We start from the raw sequence: 19131 nt of genomic DNA, 5'->3' as shown, positions 1-19131 counted from the left end.
TGCTGTAGAGGGAGGTGACATGGCAAGAATGTTTGTGGAGAAAGTAGATTGTGTCCTGGAGCAAGCTGGCCTTGTGTGTCAAAATCTGCACAACACTTTCAAAAGACAAGCCTGTGAGCTTAAATTTGAAATTTTGCTGGATGCTAAAAATCATGGTCTGAAGAGACATTATGGCTTATTACAACAACTTGTAACCCACTAACAATCTCTCAGTAGCTGCACCCTCATCCTTTCCTCCCTATGACTGCAAGACTGTTAACTGGCTATTTCACCTTGAATTGTCTATTGAAATATGTGAATTACTTATGTTAAACAATCCTTTCCCTCTTATATTGAACAATGACACTGGGTATCTACCTTTCCCAGACCTGAAGAAGAGCTCTTTCTAAGCTTTCAGAGCGGTAGCACTGTTAGTCTGCATCAGCAAAAACAATGAGGAGTCCTTTATCGCTCTCAGCGATAAAACTACCACCGCTGGTTTGGGGTGGGTTTTTTAAATTGAGAGCTCTCTCCCAGCGATAAAGTGTGACTACACTGCCCACGTCACAGCACAGCTGCGGCTACACTGTAACATGGGCAGTGTAGACATACATTTGTTAGGGTATTTGGGCATAAGCTTTTGTGGGCTATAACCCACTTCATCAGATGCAACCTGATGAGGGTTATAGCCCACAAAAGCTTATGCCCAAATAAATTTGTTAGTCTCTAAGGTGCCACAAGGACTCCTCCTTGTTTTTACTGGTACAGATTAACACAGCTAATGCTCTGAAAATTGTGGGTGAGTTGCTCTTAAAACTAATACTCCCAGAGTTTGAGAGTAGGCCCCCAGTTGGGATTTCCAGAGTGCGGATTTCTAGCAGAAAGTCTGATTGTCACTCCCCTTTAAACACTGCTCGCTGGATGGAGTTCAGGGCAGATGTGGCCTCATGCAAATGTAAGTGGAACTGAGAGCAGATGCTTTTGGTGTCTGGCTGGGGACTGTCTGAGTTGGGTCTCACCTGGCTGGTTTCCCCCCCTTCTAGCGTGCCTTTTCTTGGGTCTGCTGAATCCTGCATCGCCAAACCCTTTCTCTTGCCCCCCTTCTCAGGTGTAGGCGGGCGCAGCCCCGCCCGCTCCCGCCGAGCACCGGGGGCAGGCCCGGCGGCCGGCTCCGGCCGGGCGAGCCGCTTTCGGGCCGAGCCCGGCTCGCGCTGCGCGCGGAAGGAGCCAACCCCCGCCCCGCTCCGGCGGCGCTGGCATCGAGCGGGGCGGGGCGGGGGCGGGGCGAGAAGTTGCGGGCGGCTCTGGGCGTAGGATGGTGCCAGAGGCTGCGGGGTTGGAGCCCGCGGGCGCTGCTGCTGCTGCTGCCGCCGGGGCGCTGTGAAGGGGCGGCGAGGGCCACAGCCGCGCTCCCCTGCCGCCGCCGCCGCGGGGGTGACTGCCCCCGGCCATGGGAGACTCGGTGTTCAGCGAGAAGCCGGCGCTTTGCTGCGCGGTGAGTGCGTGCCCGGGGCTGCAGCCGGGCGGGGGCACAGGGGCTGGCAGGGCCTGTTCCGGGGGTGCGCGGAGGGGCTCCCGCACTTAGGGCGCCGGCCCCCCTCTGGCAGGGACGTGGCCCGCTTCGCGCCGGGCGCTGCCTGGGCTGCAGAGCGCCTGGCTGGGGGACCTGCCCCTCACGCCGGCGCAGCTGCGGGCGGGGGAAGAGGAAGGCACCGACTCCCCCGCCGGTGACAGCGGTCACGGAGCAGCCAGGCACCCTGCTCGGTCCCGGCCCCGCCGAGCCGGCCCGCCGGTGCCCCCCCGTGGGGCTCTCTCTGCAGGGGCCCCCCGTGGCCCGAGCAGCGCCGCGAACTTGCCCACGCGGCTGCAGGCGGGCAGGGACGGGGCTGCGGCGGCTGGAGCGAGAGTGGGGATGAGGCTCCTCGGCTGAGTGCCCAGGGGCTGCGCGTGGGGGACCGGTCCCTTTTCCTCCGCAGTCCGCTGGCTCCCTGGGGGCAGGCAGGCTGGAAGAACAGGAACAAAACTCTCCAGTTTCTAATGATCTGCGAGGGCTCAGGAAGTGGGGCCAGTGTTTGCTTGGACAGTGGGTAGTCAGGGAGTGTGTGTGTCTGTGTTTTTTTTTTTTTTAAGGCATTTCTTTTCATATGAATGCACTTAAAAAGGGGGTTGTGGTGGTTGCATCTGGGTGTGGGATTCCATGGGATCCCTCAAGGTTTCCTCTTTCTTTCCTCCCCGGTGAGAGGCCGGCACTGTGTGTAACAGGACTGGAGTTTGTCAGCTCTCCTGTCTGCCAAGAATAAAGTGCAGGGGAAGGAGGATGCATCTCCTTAGAACTATTTCAGAGTAGCAGCCGTGTTAGTCTGTATTCGCAAAAAGAAAAGGAGTACTTGTGGCACCTTAGAGACTAACCAATTTATTTGAAAGCTTATGCTCAAATAAATTGGTTAGTCTCTAAGGTGCCACAAGTACTCCTTTTCTTTCTTAAAACTATTGTGGCTCATAGAAAGGAAACCAGCAGAAAGCATTACTTACTAAGGGATTTGGTTGTGAGAATTATGTAAGTATGCTGTACCATAACATGCACTCAGATAGCATGATGATGGGGTACAGTATAAGAACTTAAATAGGTTAAGTTTCAGAGTAGCAGCCGTGTTAGTCTGTATTTCGCAAAAAGAAAAGGAGGACTTATGGAACCTTAGAGACTAACCAATTTATTTGAGCATAAGCTTTCGTGAGCTACATGCATCCGATGAAGTGAGCTGTAGCTCACGAAAGCTTATGCTCAAATAAATTGGTTAGTCTCTAAGGTGGCACAAGTCCTCCTTTTGTAAATAGGTTAAAATACTGGAGATTTTTCTTTGTAGGAGGGATAACGCTGCCTTTTTTGAGGAGAGGGTGAGATGTGGTTATTTTTAAAATTAACACAAGGAAATTTTTAAAAGCTAGCTGTGTTAGTACAATCTGTTAGTATAATACAAGCCATAACCAGTTCATTTCTTTTTGTAAGGCAACTTTTAGAACTGGGCTGTTCTTATATAATGTACTTTAAAGAAGTGATGCGACTCTTCATCACAGTTACACTGGCATTTTGTCCTTTTTTCCTAACAAGTTGAATGGAAGAATGAATTGCCAGTACTTGAAGTCATTTTCAGTTACTGATTCGTTTGCTGCTTCTCCGGCATTTTATGGGATAAGACCATATTGTATCATTTACTTCACAAGAGCTGAGCTCTTGAGAAACCACTTCCTTTTTTACTAGCCTTATTAGGAGCACTTTCTCTGTTTGGGTGAAAAAAGCTACTGTCTCCACTGTTTATTGCCTGAAGCCATATGTAAAAGTTAGAATTAAGAACCTGCTCACATTTACACTGGTGTAAATCAGGAATAATTCTGTTGCAGTCAGTAGTGTCACATAGATGTAAATCATGTATGAGTGACAGCAGCATTGGGCCTGTAACTTTTTTTTCAGTATTGGAATTCAGCTGCTAGGAAAACTAAGGACACCCTCTTCCATGTAGTCTGATGTCCAATCGTGAGACAGAATGTGGCAACTTGAACTACTAGGGCTCAACCCCCACGTTATTTCAGCGGTTGTCGTTATACAACTTTTATGTTGCACAGTTGTTTAAGTGAACATTCAGGAGTGAAGTAGTGTTTGCAGCTTTCTCCAGTACGTACTTTTATACGGAGTGTGGGGTTCTGAAAATATTTTCATACCCACTCAACCACAGTATTGCTCCGCCACAGATAGTACTTAGTAGACTCAGCTAATGAAGAAGATTCTAAAAGCTGGTTGCTTCTATAGGGATACTTTAAATCTATCCTGGCTCTCTGTAGTGGTAATAAATCTGCTGAACTATTCGTTACTGTCAGTAAATGAGGAGTCCCTTTGAAAATCTGATATTCCACTCTCTTTTTTGCTTTTCCATCTTTGGTTGAGATAACTGTATATACAGTATCTGTTTACCATGATACATACAGAATCCTATTGGTTTGGTAGGACAATAGCCCCACTAATATTGAGAAGTTTCTCAAACCGACACAATTTATAGAGACTAGGTGGGTGAGCTAATATTTTGTATTGGGCCAACTTCTGTATAAAATAAGAGATTAGCTCAGCCCACCTTGTCTCTCTGATATCCTGGAACTAACACAGCTACAACAACACTGTATGCATAAAATTTGTCACATACTAGAACTTCTATTGCTTCCTGTGATCGTGTTTGTAAGCCCACCGTGAAGCTACCAGCTACAACCATGTTGTTGTTTCTCTTGGTTTGCCACTAGTTCATTTTTATGTCAGCGGACTGCTGCCATGAAGTTCAGGTCTGCTGTCCTGCAAAGAATCAGGCTCCAGGATCAGCTACATCAGAAAAGTGGCAAGAACGACAACTGTTGTAATTGTGGTGTTTTGTTTGAATTATTCTGCATCATGGTAGAGGAGAAAATGTCATTATAAAAATAAAGTTATCAATAAATCTGATTTCACTTTAAAAGACCTAATTGAGCTGTATTGACCTAATTGAGCTATATTGTTTATATGAAAAATGCAAAGGCGGGATAACCGTTTGATAGCAAGATTTAGATCCTGATCCAGCAAAGCACATATGCATGTGCTTAACTTTAAGCCTGTGAATAGTAGTTGACTTCGGGAGTTTAACATTTAAGCACAAGCTTAAGTATTTTGTTGGATTGAGGCCTCAGACACTACTATTTGAATGTCACTTACTGATATTCCTTTTAATTTTAAATAGTTGTGTGGACTAAATAAAAAAAAAAGTTCTTGGACTGTCTTAATGATGATCCGAAATAAAAATTGTGCTCTTACAGTATTTAGCCACGAATATTTGTATTGGGACTATATAATAATATTTCTGTTTTTTATTAGGACTGTTTACTTATGTGCCATTCTTTAAAAAATAAAAGGGAATGAAATAACATATAGAATATCATTGTAACTCACAAAGTTCATGATATATTTCTAAAGATGTGCTAGGTATAAAAAGTGCTAAGTGCTGTTGTCCATAAAGAATCAGGTGTAACTACTGTATTTAGTTGAAACTAATATTATAATATGGAAAGTGGGATTGCCTTCTGGGATCACATGACTGTCATTGGGTTTGATCCTTCTCCTTTTGACGTTGGTGGGAATTTTGCTATTGATTTCAGTGGGAGCAAGATTGCCAACTATTTTCTTATTTCACAGCTATGCTTTGGTGGAGCCTTATCACTGAAAAAACACTTCAACTGGTGAACAGTTTATTCCTGTCAACTAGTTGGAACATCTTTCCATTTTGAAATCTATTTTTTAAAAGTCAGCTAATGGGAAATTTTGGTGATTCAATTAAAATGGTTTTTCTTCACAATTGTTCTTTCAGCCTGTTTTCTTGTTTTAACTTAATTCCATTATTACTCCTAACTATATGATTTGGACCACCCCAAATAATTCCTCTCCCTAGTTGGTGTTTACATCATTGCAGTATTGTAAATACTTGAAGATGCTTATTTCGCTTTGCCAGTTGCTATCTAGCCAAGTAGGATGCTTTAATCTTTCCTCCCAAGCCAGTCCCATTAGCCTGTTAATTATCTTCTTTATTCTCTGCGGATGCCTTTTATTTAGTCATTTCTTTCTGGTATTGAGGGGTTCTAGAGCTGAATACAGTGTTCCAGGTGCTGTTTCACAAGAGCTGAATAAAGGGGGATTGTCACCTCCCTGATCTGCGATGGGAAGCCTCTGCCTATTCATTCTTTAAATTTATATTCACTTTTGAAATCTTTAATAGCAATTTAAAAAAATGCTACAGCTTCATGTTTTTTATCTTAAATACTTATTAAGCAGTATTATAATATTTACATTATTTTTAAAAGGTCATTGCTAACTTGAAATCGAGTCAATTAAAGATTTAAAAGTAGTCTTAGGCAATACACCTGATTTTAAGTTCCTGTGGTGGTGGTGGTGGGGGGGGGCATAAATCCCTCCAATGGGTCAGGGTCTAGCCTGAAGATAGTGACTTAAATCAGCCCTGCCCTGAGACATATGCCAGAAGTGGCCAGCCTGGAGGGAGAGGCTGGAGTTATCAGGAGGGACAAGAGATAAAAGGGGAAGGCAGGCCTTGGAGGTGGCTGCCCTGATCAGCAAAACTCTCACTGTTCAACTAGCTAGGAGGGAGAGAGCGAGCGAGCATACTCTCTCAACCTGAGGAAAAGAGAAGGTCTAGTTATTTCATTGCATTTTTTTGAGGAAAAGAAGGTGATTCCCCCAGCAATAGTCAGGGACATGTCCTTCTTTCTGGCTCAGTCTTTGGTCAATTGACACTCAACTGCTGTGGCACCTTCACAGACTCTCTAACTTTTGTGCTTTTTAAATATTTCTCTCTCCTGTTGCTGTGCACAGGGGAGAATGACTATGCACATAGTGCTTTCCAAAAAAAAGTGTGATATTTAAGTTAGAGGGGTCCTTTAAAACTAAGAGCTAGGACAGTAAAAATCCATGGTTGAGGTAAATCGAAGTACTTAAGAATTTTTTTGCAGAATCCTAGACTTATTTTTTAAACAGAGTTGCTTGTACTTCTGGTTTGAAGGTATGCTATCTGATGTCGTGTGTCTGAAGCCCTTCACAGATTGAAACAATAGAACTGTGTGCTACAAACATCTCCCTTTTATTTCAAAGGTTATGGTAGGTCTCAAGTGTAATTTATTTTAGTGGAATGATAACCTTTTTTTTAAAAAAGATAATAACAGTTTTTTCAATTACTCAAATAATCAAAGGCCTATTCAACTGTTTTCATGTTGCTGTTTCAAATTAATAGAATTTCAGGATACAAGGAATATTTTCAGCTACATTGCATGAGCAAATTAGCTAGCCCAATTAGCAACAGTTTTTCTGGGCCTGAGTTTCTAGTTTTTACAGATTAACATCTTATTGTCTGCAAAAGTGTGGGTTGTTTTTTCTGGAGAAAAATGATAGATCATGATTTGAGATTGAGCCCACTCTTGCATTCTTTACTTGGGGGCAGAATTCCCAAATTCTTATGATTTTATTTTGTGCATCGCTGCTGTCAATGGGAAGTGGCTTTTCTGCTAAACTTTATGGGGTGTGTGTGTGTGTGTGTGTTTTTTTTTTTTTTTTTTTTAAAGTGAGGAAATGAGCACTTTGTCCCACTCGGCAATGAACCCTCTGTCAAGCTTAGAATGATATTTATGGACACTGGAGTCTATTCATGTTTCATCAACCATGGAAAGTTTCAGTGACTCTGACCATTGAGAACCCAGGTTGAAAGAAGAAGAGGTCTCCTCTATTGTAAAGATACAAGATTTTATTCTACTATGTCACAAGCTCTTAGAAAGTTGCAGAGTGAAAGTACAATTCAGTTCAAATTAATTAGTTAGCATTTTCACCGCATGGTACAAATATTAAGTAGTCTTGGCTCTGCACATGCCTATGTATATGAATTTTGTACCTCTTGGTGGTGTAGATATTATGAGACACAACTCACTGATTTTTCTTGCCCTTATATTGGATAATTTATCATTGCAGTGGGATTTATAATCTTTGTGATTGAAGAATTGTCCTTACTGAGGTACTGCTTAATAAATCTGTTTCTGAGCTGAGCTTGAGGTTATTAATTCAAATAGGCACAGGAGTTTAATGCAACCATCTAGGACTCTAGTAAAATACTGAAGCCCCAAGTCAATTCACTTGTGTATTAGCACAGTAGAACCTGAGTTACAAACTGCTCAGGAATGGAGGTTGTTCATAACTACAAAAACGTTATGGTTGTTCTTTCAAAAGTTTACAACTAAACATTGACTTAATACAGCTTTGGAACTTTACTATGCTGAAGAAAAATGCTGCTTTTAACCATCTTAATTTAAATGAAACGAGCACAGAAAGTGTTCCTTCCCTTGTCAAATCTTTAACCTTTGTTTATTTTTTTAGTAGTTTATGCTTAAACACGGTGCTGTACTGTATGTTTTTGTCTCTGCTGCCTGATTGCATACTTCTGGTTCTAAATGGTGTGTGGTTGACCAGTCAGTTCATAAATCTGGAGTTTGTAACTCTGAGGTTTGACTGTATAGGTCAAAGTAATTTTTTAAAAAATGTTTAAGAGTATATTTGGTGTTTAAATTTCATGAAAACGAATGGGATGTTTGCTTTGTTTTCACTTATCTGTATCCTGTTATAAAGTAATAGCAAACATTTACACTGTGTAAACCCCTGTAACTAAATAACCCATCAAGTGAGAAAGAAGCCTTGTGTAATGCAAATGAAGAACTTTAACAGAAAGTGCTAATTTCAAAACAAGTGGTCATTGTGTGTGATGATTGGAGGTCAAAGACTCAAAATGCATTCCTCACTCTCTGTCATCAAAGGAAATGCCCAGGTGGGTAGTGGTGTTGTCGACTTGTTCTCTGTGAGAAGCTATAAGTATGGATTCAAGGAAAGATTTGGCATCTCTGGACTGTTTGGACTCTTATAAGGAAGTGTACCAGATGCAAGGTGAAGTTCCCCAGAGACAATCTGGGTACTCAGAGGGGACTTTTGGGAAACTGGCTGTTTGTTGCATCGCTGCCACCATTCGGAATTGTAAACTGTGACTCATCTGTGCATGTGTTTTGCCTGCTTTAACCTCTCAGTGACTCTTGTATCCTTTTCTTGGCTAGCGAACTTTTGGTTGGTTTACTGTGCAGTTGGCCACCAGCGTTGTCTTTGGTGTGGGATCTAGAGTGCCAGTTAATCTGGGGTGAGTGACTGGTTTCTTGGGACTGGGAGCAGCCTGGTGTGGTGTGATGTTTGGTTTGAATGACCTTTTATTGTGAGGTCCAGTTTGTCTGGGTGATAGGATGGACTGGAGAGTCGAGGGTGATTGTTTGTGCCTCCGTGGTGGGACTGGTACAGTGATCTGTGAGTTAGTTAGTGAAATCTGATTATGGAACACACCACCTGTTTGGGATATCTGCTCTGTTTTCTGGCAGTCTGCCCTGAGGTGGGCACTTACAGTAGGGTGACCAGGTGTCCTATTTTTGTAGGGACAGTCCTGATATCCAGGGCTTTTTCTTATACAGGTGCTTATTACACCCCCATTCTCTGTCCTGATTTTTCATACTTGCTTTCTGGTCACTCTAGCTCAGTCATGGGCCACTCCAGACAGTGTGATAAGGAAACTCAGTATAGTTCATCTCTAATAGGAGATTTGACCAACCTGCATTAACACAGCTGCTCTGTGAATGAACTTTATAGCACAGTATTGTGGAAGTCTGTGCAAGTAGCAGATTCTCACGCAGTTGGTCAGTAGCAGGCTTAGTCCTGGAAGGAAAGTTTGCCTTGTAGATAATGCACAGGCTTGGTAGCTGAGAAATCTGGGTTCTATTCCAGGCTCTGCCACACATTCCGCATGTAACTCTGGACAAGTCACTTCACCTTTCTGTGCCTCAGTTTTCCCGTGAACATACTTCCCTGTCTCAGGGAATTGTTTTTGTGGATTAACTCATTAATGCTTGGGAGGTGCTCAGATACTAAGGTGATGTAACAGAAATAAAAATAGAATCTGTGGGGTTGGTGTTTTTTATCTAATGATTTGATGGTCCTGTGTTTCAGGTTTTTTCCCGCTGGAACTCAACAACTTTCTAAATCTGCATCTGGGTCAGCGTGAGCTGCGACTTTTTTGTTTAGTTTTTACATTTCTTTCAGCCTGGAGAATGAAGTTATTCACTCTTACGATTATCAGTGCCATAGAAGTATTTAGATAGTCAGTGCAATTTTTCTTTTAGTTGCTGGTTATTTTCAGTTTCTGATCCCTGGTCTACTCTACGCTTTAATGTTGGTATAATTAGGTCTCTTAGGAGTGTGGAAACTCCACACACCTGAGCGACGTAGATATACTGACCTAATCCCCCATGTAGACATGTCTACCACCTCTCGGGGAGGTAGAGAACCTACACTTTACGGCAATGGGAGAAGCTCTCCTGTTGTCGGCATAGGTAGCATCTTCACTAAGCACTGCAGTGCAGCTATGCTGTTGCAGCTTTGTAAGGCTACATCTGCACTGTGCACCTTACAACAGCACGGCTGTGCCCCTGCAGCTGCGCCATTGTAAAGTGCGCTGTGTGTAGCCACGCTTTATTGCAAGGAGAGAGCTCTCCTGGTGACAAAATAAAACCACCTCCAGTGAGGGGCGGTAGCTTCTTCCCTGGGAGCATGGCTCCCACCGACAAGACACTGTCCACACTGGTGCTTTTCGCCACTAAAACTTTTGTCGTTCAGGGGTGTGTGTTTTTTTTTTTTTTTCCCCCACACCCCTGAGCGACAAAAGTTTTAGTGATGAAAGTGCCGGTGTAAGCACAACCTAAATGTAGACAAGCTCCTAGTCTCATGCTTTATTAACACAATACTGCAATGCATAGACTGCAGGGGAATATTTTTATAAATTCCAACAGAAACATATGTAAAGTCAGGATGTATTTCTTTTATTGCAGCTTTTGAAAAAGCTTATTGATACAAAATCTTAATTTTGACTCAAAATTGACCTGATACTATCCCCTTAAGAAACAAACCAATTCTATTTGATATGCTTAGCTAAGTCTCTTGAAGACTTTAATTTCATAGTTTGTTTCCTCAGTTTTGACTACGAGTATACACCTCTGGTTGTTCATTGCTTAGTGTCCTCTGTGGAAATACAGTTCTCTTCTTGTGTTTAAATGCAATACCTGTTTCCATAGTGATGGCCCAGCTGAACTTTTAATGGGTCGATGAGGTACATTTAGAGTTCATGTTTCGTCATGTTCATCATTTTCTAAAGGTATTTAAGGACACAAGAATGGAAATAAAAGTGCTTAATCTATCCAGGGAATACAGAAGGTGCACATGCAATGTACTCAACACATAAGGAATAAAAAATCCTTTATAAAGTGAAGTCAGGCTGACACATCCATGTTCGTGTTCACTAGCTGTATGGGAGTGTCTCCTCCAAAAGCTTCCTTGGGGAATAGCTTGTGCCTTATCAGGATTAACTGGTTTAAAAAAGAAAAATAAGAACTGTTTTCCTTAGTAATGATTGCTATGTAAAACTTTATCGACTCTACAAAGTAAAGGATTTCCTGCATATATTTTGTACTAAATCAAAAAAGAGGGTGTTAGAAAGTGCTGATGTGAAAATGGATACTAAAGAAGTAGTTTTTTTTTATAGATTGCCTGTAACAATTCTACAGTACTGCAATGTGAATTAAGTTTATTGCAGTTGTATGAGAAGTGTGAGTGTCATAACTATACAAAGTGGAGTTTGGTGTTGCTCCAAAAGTGTAAAAAGAAAAGGAGTACTTGTGGCACCTTAGAGACTAACCAATTTATTTGAGCATAAGCTTTCGTGAGCTACAGCTCACTTCATCGGATGCATACAGGCTGTTACTCTGAAACCTCCGAAAGTGTGGTCTCTGCATTTTTGTAATACATGTCTGAGTCCTACTTAGAAGTGATACCAGGAGCCTATGGTATCTGCCACTTCATGACCACCTTGATTTGTTTGTCAAAGATTTTGTGTATTGCTTTGTTTGTTTTGGAATGTGCTAACTTTGTAGAGTCTGAGCCTGATTATGATGTCAGTTACTTTGGTGTAAAACCAGATTAGCTCTGACTTCAGTATCTCTGAAAAGCAGGCTGGTTCAGTTGGTGCCTAAATATGGATTCCGGCACATAACTTCAGGTGCCTGAATTCTGTAAATGTCATAGTTGATGATATACTGCAGGACTGATTTTTACATAGGCATAACATCTCAATCGAGTATAATTTTACTGATCAACTTGTAATACAAACTATCATCAATATTGACATCAGTGGCAGTTGATTAGAACGTCTGAAATTAAGCACTTTAATAAATGTCGTCTAAATATGGATTGAGGCATCAAACTTCTGGCACCCAAGTTTGAAAATTTTGGCTTGAATGTCTACATTTCTGGAAGCATGCAGTATTCTTGCAGAACACCACAAACCCTGACATGTATTATTTTGCAATACATGGAAATGTAATATTATTCAAGTTTCTATTTAAAAAGCACATTGTGAAGAGTTGTCAGGATACATTGTTAAGCCTGAATAAAACTGAATAGAGTCTAAGATTTCTTCTTTCCCCTGTCAGTGTATACAAATCCCTGATCACGTACTCAGGGATGAGAGTATAAAGTCTGTATTGTACATCTCCATGTCAATGCAGGCCGGACCCTTTTTTACCTGAACAGATCAGTCCTCTTTTTTGTTTTTGTTTCCAGTCCATTTTGTAAATTGTGCATAGTAATTTCATATTTAAACACATTTTAAACTGAAAACAGAATCTGAAGATGAAAAGTTGAGAGATAAATATTAAGCTGATTAAAGCACTGGGGATATGTTCATGCATGTACATGGAAAAACAACCCATTGGGACCTTGAACTATAGCCCCATTGAGTCCATCCCTTGTCTTGCCAAGATATGTTGTAGGTCTTCAAATGGATATTCAGGCCAACTTTTAAATTCTGTAATGCTAGCCGCTCCCTCTTCCTTTTGGCAAATTATCTCATGTCCAGTGACCCTCTGGGTGAAACAACCTGACTTCTTGCCTTTCATTTATACCATGACCGTAGATGTTTTCTTGTTTTCTCTGTGGTAAATGGTTCACCTCCTATATCATGTCACACTGGCATTAGTATTTGTACAATTAAATTTCCCTTTAATGGATACTTCATTTTGAGCTTTGGAAGCTTTTCTGCAAAAACTAGGTTTAAATAACGAATGAATGATTTTATTTTAGATTAAAAAGTGTAAGTACTGGGGAAGTGGCCACATAATTAATGAAGTTTTGTATGTTTGCCAGCAGAGTTTGGTGTGAGTGGTTGGGGAAGCCCCTTCACTAGTTATGTTCCTTCTTCTCTGACATGCCAAAGTGTGGTATTGTGTATTTTTTCTCATTGAGGGCTTTTGTATCAGGCTTCCATAGGATTCCAGCTTGTCATCACCCCTGTTAAGTGAATACAAATAGATGCTAGGGGAGACTGATGTGATTTGGCCTGCACTGTCACCAGTATGTATATATGTCAGAGTTACAATTTATGAATATCACAGTTCTTGTGCCCTTCCCCGTGCCTAGCAAAAAATAGGCTTAGGTTCAAGCCAAATAAGAAGGAAGCTATTCTAAAAGACTGAACAAGGGTTTTGACCTGCTCAGATACGGAGAACACAGAAGTATGTGGCTACCAGGTATACCACTTCAATGAAGGCATATTTGTCAACCTAGTTTGCAGTATCAGGATAATTTTGGATTAATTCCTGCTCCTAGATTCTTATCAGAGCTGAGTCATGCAGTCCATCTTTCCACTTTTTGGCTTAGAAGCAGCAACCATTCCTTTCTACATCGATCTATGCCCTTGTAATCTCAAGGCTAAATTGCTGCAGTGCTGCCTTCTCGGGCCTACCCACAAAAACCACCTGGAAGCTTCTGTTAGTACAGAATTTAGGGCCATGCAACACTTGTACTTTGCATTGGCCACACACACACACACACACACTTTGGGCAGTTCTTAAAATCCAGATCCCATATGTTGATTTGTATTGGCCTATATTGCATGACTCATAAAGAAAAGCCTCATGGAAGTTACAATCTGCCCTGAAGGGATGCCAGGCCAGAACGTAGGCCTACCTTCGTAGCATCATGGTATCATAGAAATGTAGGGCTGAAAGGGACCTTGAGAGGTCATTAAATCCCGTTCCCTGAGCTGAGGCAGGACCAAGTAAACCTAGACCATCTCTGACAGGTGTTTGGCCAACCTGTTCTTAAACTCCAATAATAGGGACTCCATAGCCTTTCTTGGAAGCCTATTCCAGAACTCAGCTATCCTTATAGTTAGAAAGTTTTTTCCTAATATCTAATGTCCCTTATTGTGGAGTAAGCCCATTACTACTTGTCCTACCTTCAGTGGATATAGAGAACAGTTTATCACCGTTCTTTTTATAACAACCCTTAACCTATTTGAAGACTATTATCAGGTCCCTTCTCAGTCGTCTTTTCTAAAGATTAAACAAGCCCAGTTCTCCCCCCTCCCCCACCTTTCCTCATAGGTCATGTTTTCTGAACCTTCTATCATTTTCAGCTGAGGCCCCACAGTGCCAAGTAGAGTAGGACAATTACCTCCTATGTCTTACTTATGACACTGCTGTTAATATGCCACAGAATAACATTAGCCTTTTTCACAACTGTATCACATTGTTGTCTTGTATTCAATTTGTGATCCACCAAAATTCCCAGATCCTTTTCAACAATACTACTGATTAGACTGATTAGGTTTCAGAGTAGCAGCGGTGTTAGTCTGTATTCACAAAAAGAAAAGAAGTACTTGTGGCACCTTAGAGACGAACAAATTTATTTGAGCATAAGCTTTCGTGAGCTACAGCTCACTTCATCGGATGCATTCAGTGGAAAATACTGTGGGGAGATTTATACACATAGAGAACATGAAACAATGGATATTACCACACATGCTGTAACAAGAGTGATCACTTAAGGTGAGCTATTACCAGCAGGAGAGCGGGGTGCGGGGGGGGGGGAACCTTTTGTAGTGATAATCAAGGTGGGCCATTTCCAGCTGTTGACAAGAACGTCTGAGGGACAGTTATTCCCCATTTTGTAGTTAGTTTCATTTTTTTTCCTTTCTCAGTGTAGTAATTTGCATTTGTCTTTACTGAATTTAACTTTGTTGATTTCAGACCAATTCTCCAATTTGTCAATGTCATTTTGAATTCTAATCCTATCCTCCAAAACGATTGAAACCCCTTCCAGCTTGATGTCATCCACAAATTTCATAAGTATACTCTGTACTTCAATAATGAAAATATTGAGTAGCACTGGACCCCATACAGACCACTAAGACCCCACTAGGTGCATCTACCCAGTATGACAGTGAATCATTGATAAATTTCTTTGTGTATGATCTTTAAACAGATCGTGCACCCACCTATAGTAGTTTCATTTAGACACTTCCCTAGTTTTCCTTATGAGAATGTCATATGGGACTATGTCAAAAGCCTTCCTGGAATCAAGATCTATCACATCTACAATAACACTGTCAAAGAAGGAGATTAGATTGGTTTGGTATGAGTAGTTTGTGACGAATGCATGCTGGCTATTTCTTATATCCCTGTTGTCTTCTATGTGATTACAAATTTCTTGCTAGTTAGGATCCATGCTAAGAAGTTGATTTAGGAAAAGAGAAACTTACAATTGTGTGTTTTTTTTTTTTTTTTTTTTTACAGCTTATGTACATATGTAATGCACTGTAATACATATTTGTATTCATTTTGATGCATGTTTATGTGCTGTGCCTTTATTTCTTGTTTGTTGGAAATATTTCTCTTGAGGTTATCCACAAGATTACCCAGTGACCACATTAGGATTGGTCTGTAAGAAATGGCAGTTGCATAGCTACCACCACATCTGAGAGAGAGAGAGAGAGAGAGAGAGATGGGGCTGAATGGTTCCTTGGCTGTATAACAGTTCAAAAGCTCTTTCCGGTTAGAAGGTATTTAAATTCTCTTGAGAGCAAATTGTGTAATTTTGTAGCATTCTACTTTGTGACAAAATGGCTGATGTTAGTATGGGGGATCCTGCGCTTTTCTTGGCAAGGGCTAAGATGCTACCCCTTGCCCCTGCTTTTGCGGGCATCGAGGGCCCCGCTAGTGCCCCGGGAAGGTGGTAAAGGTGGGAAGCAGGGGAGGGGTCTGGGTTTGCTCCTTACTCTAAGCCTCAGCCCCTCTCAACCCCTGTGGGGTCTTACCCTATTCCCCCTTGAGTGGGGTACCTTCAGTCCTTAGATGTTGGGGTAGGGTCTCCCTTACTTCAGTTTTCTGATCTTTCCAGTCTCACAGCACATCTCCAGCCTCCTTCTCCTTGTCTGCCTGAAGCAGGGGGGTTTTATTAGATTCCTGACAGGGTCTTAATTGACTGCAGGTGCTCCAATTAACCTGTAGCCACCCTCTCTAGTCTACAGGGAACCACAACTTAATTAGCCGTCGGCTTATATATTTCCCCTCTAACACTGCTCCCTGGCCCTCCTGTATCACAACTTGTAAAGGACAATGGAGGGAGAAATTACTGTTTATCTTAAGTTACTTATATTATCTTTTTGACAATATAGAAGCTTGTGATGTGCTCAGACAAAACTAGATTTGTCAGTATGATGCCTGATGTAATTTCTAAGTGTTATGCTACACTCAGTACATGTAATACTTTAACTCAGCTCTGGGTTTTGAGAAATTCTTTCCCCTAAAATCCTTCTTCCTTTAAGAACAAGTACCTCATTTATAGTGTATTTAACCCATTAAAAAATGGTGCTTGCTGCAGAAGTAGTTAAGCTAAAAAGGACACATAGTTGTCTATTTTCAGTAGACAAAGTAAATCACCCAGGAGAAAACACTTATACCTAAGATGTACTGGTAGGGGTACAGTAGTTGTTATATTATAATTAAGTATACTTGTGTCAACTGTTCCACTGGTGAATGGATGCACATTGCCTTATTTTAGGTCCCAAAGCATCAAATCAACCGTCAGCTCCATTGCATGTACAGCACTTAACACAATGCGGGACAGGTCCATGACTAGGGATCCTAGGTGCTACAGTAATACAAATCGTAAATAATAATAATCATAATACTCACTATACGTTGGGTTCTCAGCATTATTCAACTTCATTACAATCAGTTCTACAAAAATGTTAGTGAGGACAGAATTGGTTGTACAATGTTTGCTAGCCCGTAAGGAAAATTCCTATAAAATGTAATAGCAAGCAATAATCTTTCTGTATGCCCCCCCATCAATTAGTATATGTAATTTAATAGATAATCACATCTTTGCAATAGAATTCTGAAGGATGGCTCAAAACTCTACAAAAACATCAATCTGTGTACTAAATGTAGGTTTTACAGTAATTTGCAACCCCATGGATTTCATCCCTGTTAATTCCTAGTTTCTCCCTTTCTCTTTGTTTCTCTCTTTCATAGGGACCTGCATGTTTGGATATCAAACATTGTATGGTTCATTGGCTCCCCTACGCTTACACAGGTTTATACCCACTTGCCAGTATGGAATTTACAGTCTTTCCCAAACCACCTTGAATCTGGCCCATTGATTCTAAGGGATGTCTCCATTTTGGCTTGGGTTGTAATTCCCAGCTCAAGGAGATGTATCTGCACTAGCTTTCGTTGAGCCAGCATGCTAAGACTAGAGTGTATCCACATAGGCGCAAGCAGCAGGAAGCACTAGACACCTGAGTATGATCCTCTTCAAGACACTGGCTATGTACTTGGGGTGGCTAGCCCCTTTCTGCTGCTCACTGTGCCGCAGGTGGATGCTATTTGTAGCATGCTAGCTCTGTCAGAGTTAAGGTGGATGTCTCCTTCGAGTCGGAATTTACAGCTCCAGCTCAAAGTGTAGACGTACCCTTAGAGTCTAAATTGGTGTAACTCAGACACAGAGTGAAGCACAGCAAGAAAATCAATTAACATATTACTCTCCTGTAGGTCACCCCTTACTTTAATATACATCTTCATCCCACTCTTACTGATACTAGTTTAAACTGCTGTCTTGCTTGCATGTTGGTGAGTCGATGTAAGTAGGTGTATGTAGATTGAAATTACACCTTTTTACACATCCTATCTGAATTTTGTTAATAAAGTTTAAGCACCTCTGTGCAGGAGCATACTTAGCAGCTTACTCTATTTCTTGGAGGTTTACAGCTATTAGCAGGGCTCTTTAGACCAGGGGAAGTGACCTCTTGACTGGATGTATTTATTATTTCTCCTGGGAATCTCTTTCCTCTTTGGGAAGAATGGCCGTAGCACACAGTAATATAATACTCTGGAAACAAACTAGTGCAATTATTACTCATGTGTTTTGCAGATTAGTGGGCCTGTCCTGCTCCCAGTGATTTCGGAAGGCGCTTCTGTTATGTCTCAAAGTTTTTCTGCCTTTTTTTGAGGAAAAAACATTGAGCTGGAATTTTTCATACTGGGTCTAAGGATGGAAGTCAGTTGTTTATTCCCTTGAAAAGGTTAGCAAAATTCCAGGTGACCAATATTTATGAGAGATCAGAGCCTGGAGATGGGGATAAAATTCCCATTGGCCAGGGATCTCACCCCTAGTTTCCATGTGCTTCATACAGCAATTCTGGAAGGAGCCTCTGGGAGCTATGAAATAAAAATGTTGTTTAATAATTTAAAACAACACTCTAACATTTTGGAATCTTCCACTCATGTGGGAGAGATTTTTCCCCCCATCTTCTTTGCCCTGTAGCAAACAAAAATTGAAGTAAAGTCCTGCACGTTGTATGTATGAAAGTCAGGAATTTTTAAATTTCCTCAGCAACTGTAGAAGGAACATGTTCAACATAAAAATCACTCTTCTGGCTGATGTTTTGTACCCATCATACTTACAAGTACCACCTAAGAAGACTGTAACTGGAAGAAATTACATAAACTTCACTGCTCTTTCACTGCCATTTGTTTGTTTTGTCAGTTTCAAGGTTTCCCCTTTACCATCCCTTATAAACATAGGCAGTGGAGCAGAAAAAATTAGCATTTATTTATTTATTTATTTATTTATTTTTAAATCAGGACATACTACCTAACAGTTTGAAGGAGGGAGACAGAATAAAATCAGAATGGTTCAGAAAGGCTGCATCACCAATGTCAATTTGCTCCTGGCTCCTTCTCCTATGTCCAGACAGAAAACCCACCCGTGGGTTCTCTACCCAGGTCCTGATATGGATTTGCAGAAACTGTGGCCTGCATTTCCCTGTCATAGGAAGCTGGGTTGGGGGAGATCATGCAGTGTGAGAAGTGCGTACTGGTAGAATCTCTCAGGAGGCAGGTGGAAGAGCTAAAGGAGGAGGTGGCTAGGCTGAAGAGCATGCATATGAGGGATTAATTGAAAATATGCATATGCAGACCTCCACGTTTAAGGAAGAAATCCAGCTGGAGAGGATTGTGGTAGCACCACCAGGAAAGAAGGAAACTGCTCCTTCACTGGGAGGAACCTGGCTGCTGGTTTCCTCTGGCAGCAGGCAGTGCTCTACCTTTGCACCACCATCCATAGAGAGAAAAATCTGGTGTGCTGCCCAGGCAATGAGGGATGAG

The 19131-nt window shown here is 41.6% G+C and overlaps 1 protein-coding gene across 3 annotated transcripts in view; it reads left to right on the top strand.

Annotated features, from left to right (window-relative positions):
• ARHGAP6 (Rho GTPase activating protein 6) overlaps positions 1-19131 on the top strand; it is a 502260-nt gene that overhangs the window by 245046 nt on the left and 238083 nt on the right. Inside the window, exons 1-2 of one of the 3 annotated variants that reach the window (XM_043537809.1) lie at positions 1202-1345; positions 1410-1474. The exons of 1 other annotated variant lie outside the window; for it this stretch is intronic. In XM_043537809.1, the coding sequence (XP_043393744.1) occupies positions 1430-1474 (45 nt within the window). In that variant the 5' untranslated portion in view covers positions 1202-1345; positions 1410-1429. Of the gene's footprint in view, positions 1-1199; positions 1475-19131 lie in introns of those variants that run through there. One more of the 3 variants, XM_037900064.2, reaches the window with a different exon arrangement.

Source organism: Chelonia mydas, chromosome 1, assembly GCF_015237465.2.
Source record: "Chelonia mydas isolate rCheMyd1 chromosome 1, rCheMyd1.pri.v2, whole genome shotgun sequence".
Classification (NCBI taxonomy): Eukaryota; Metazoa; Chordata; order Testudines; family Cheloniidae; genus Chelonia; species Chelonia mydas.
The sequence above is the reverse complement of the archived record's forward strand: the minus strand, read 5'-3'. Positions and strand labels throughout refer to the sequence as shown.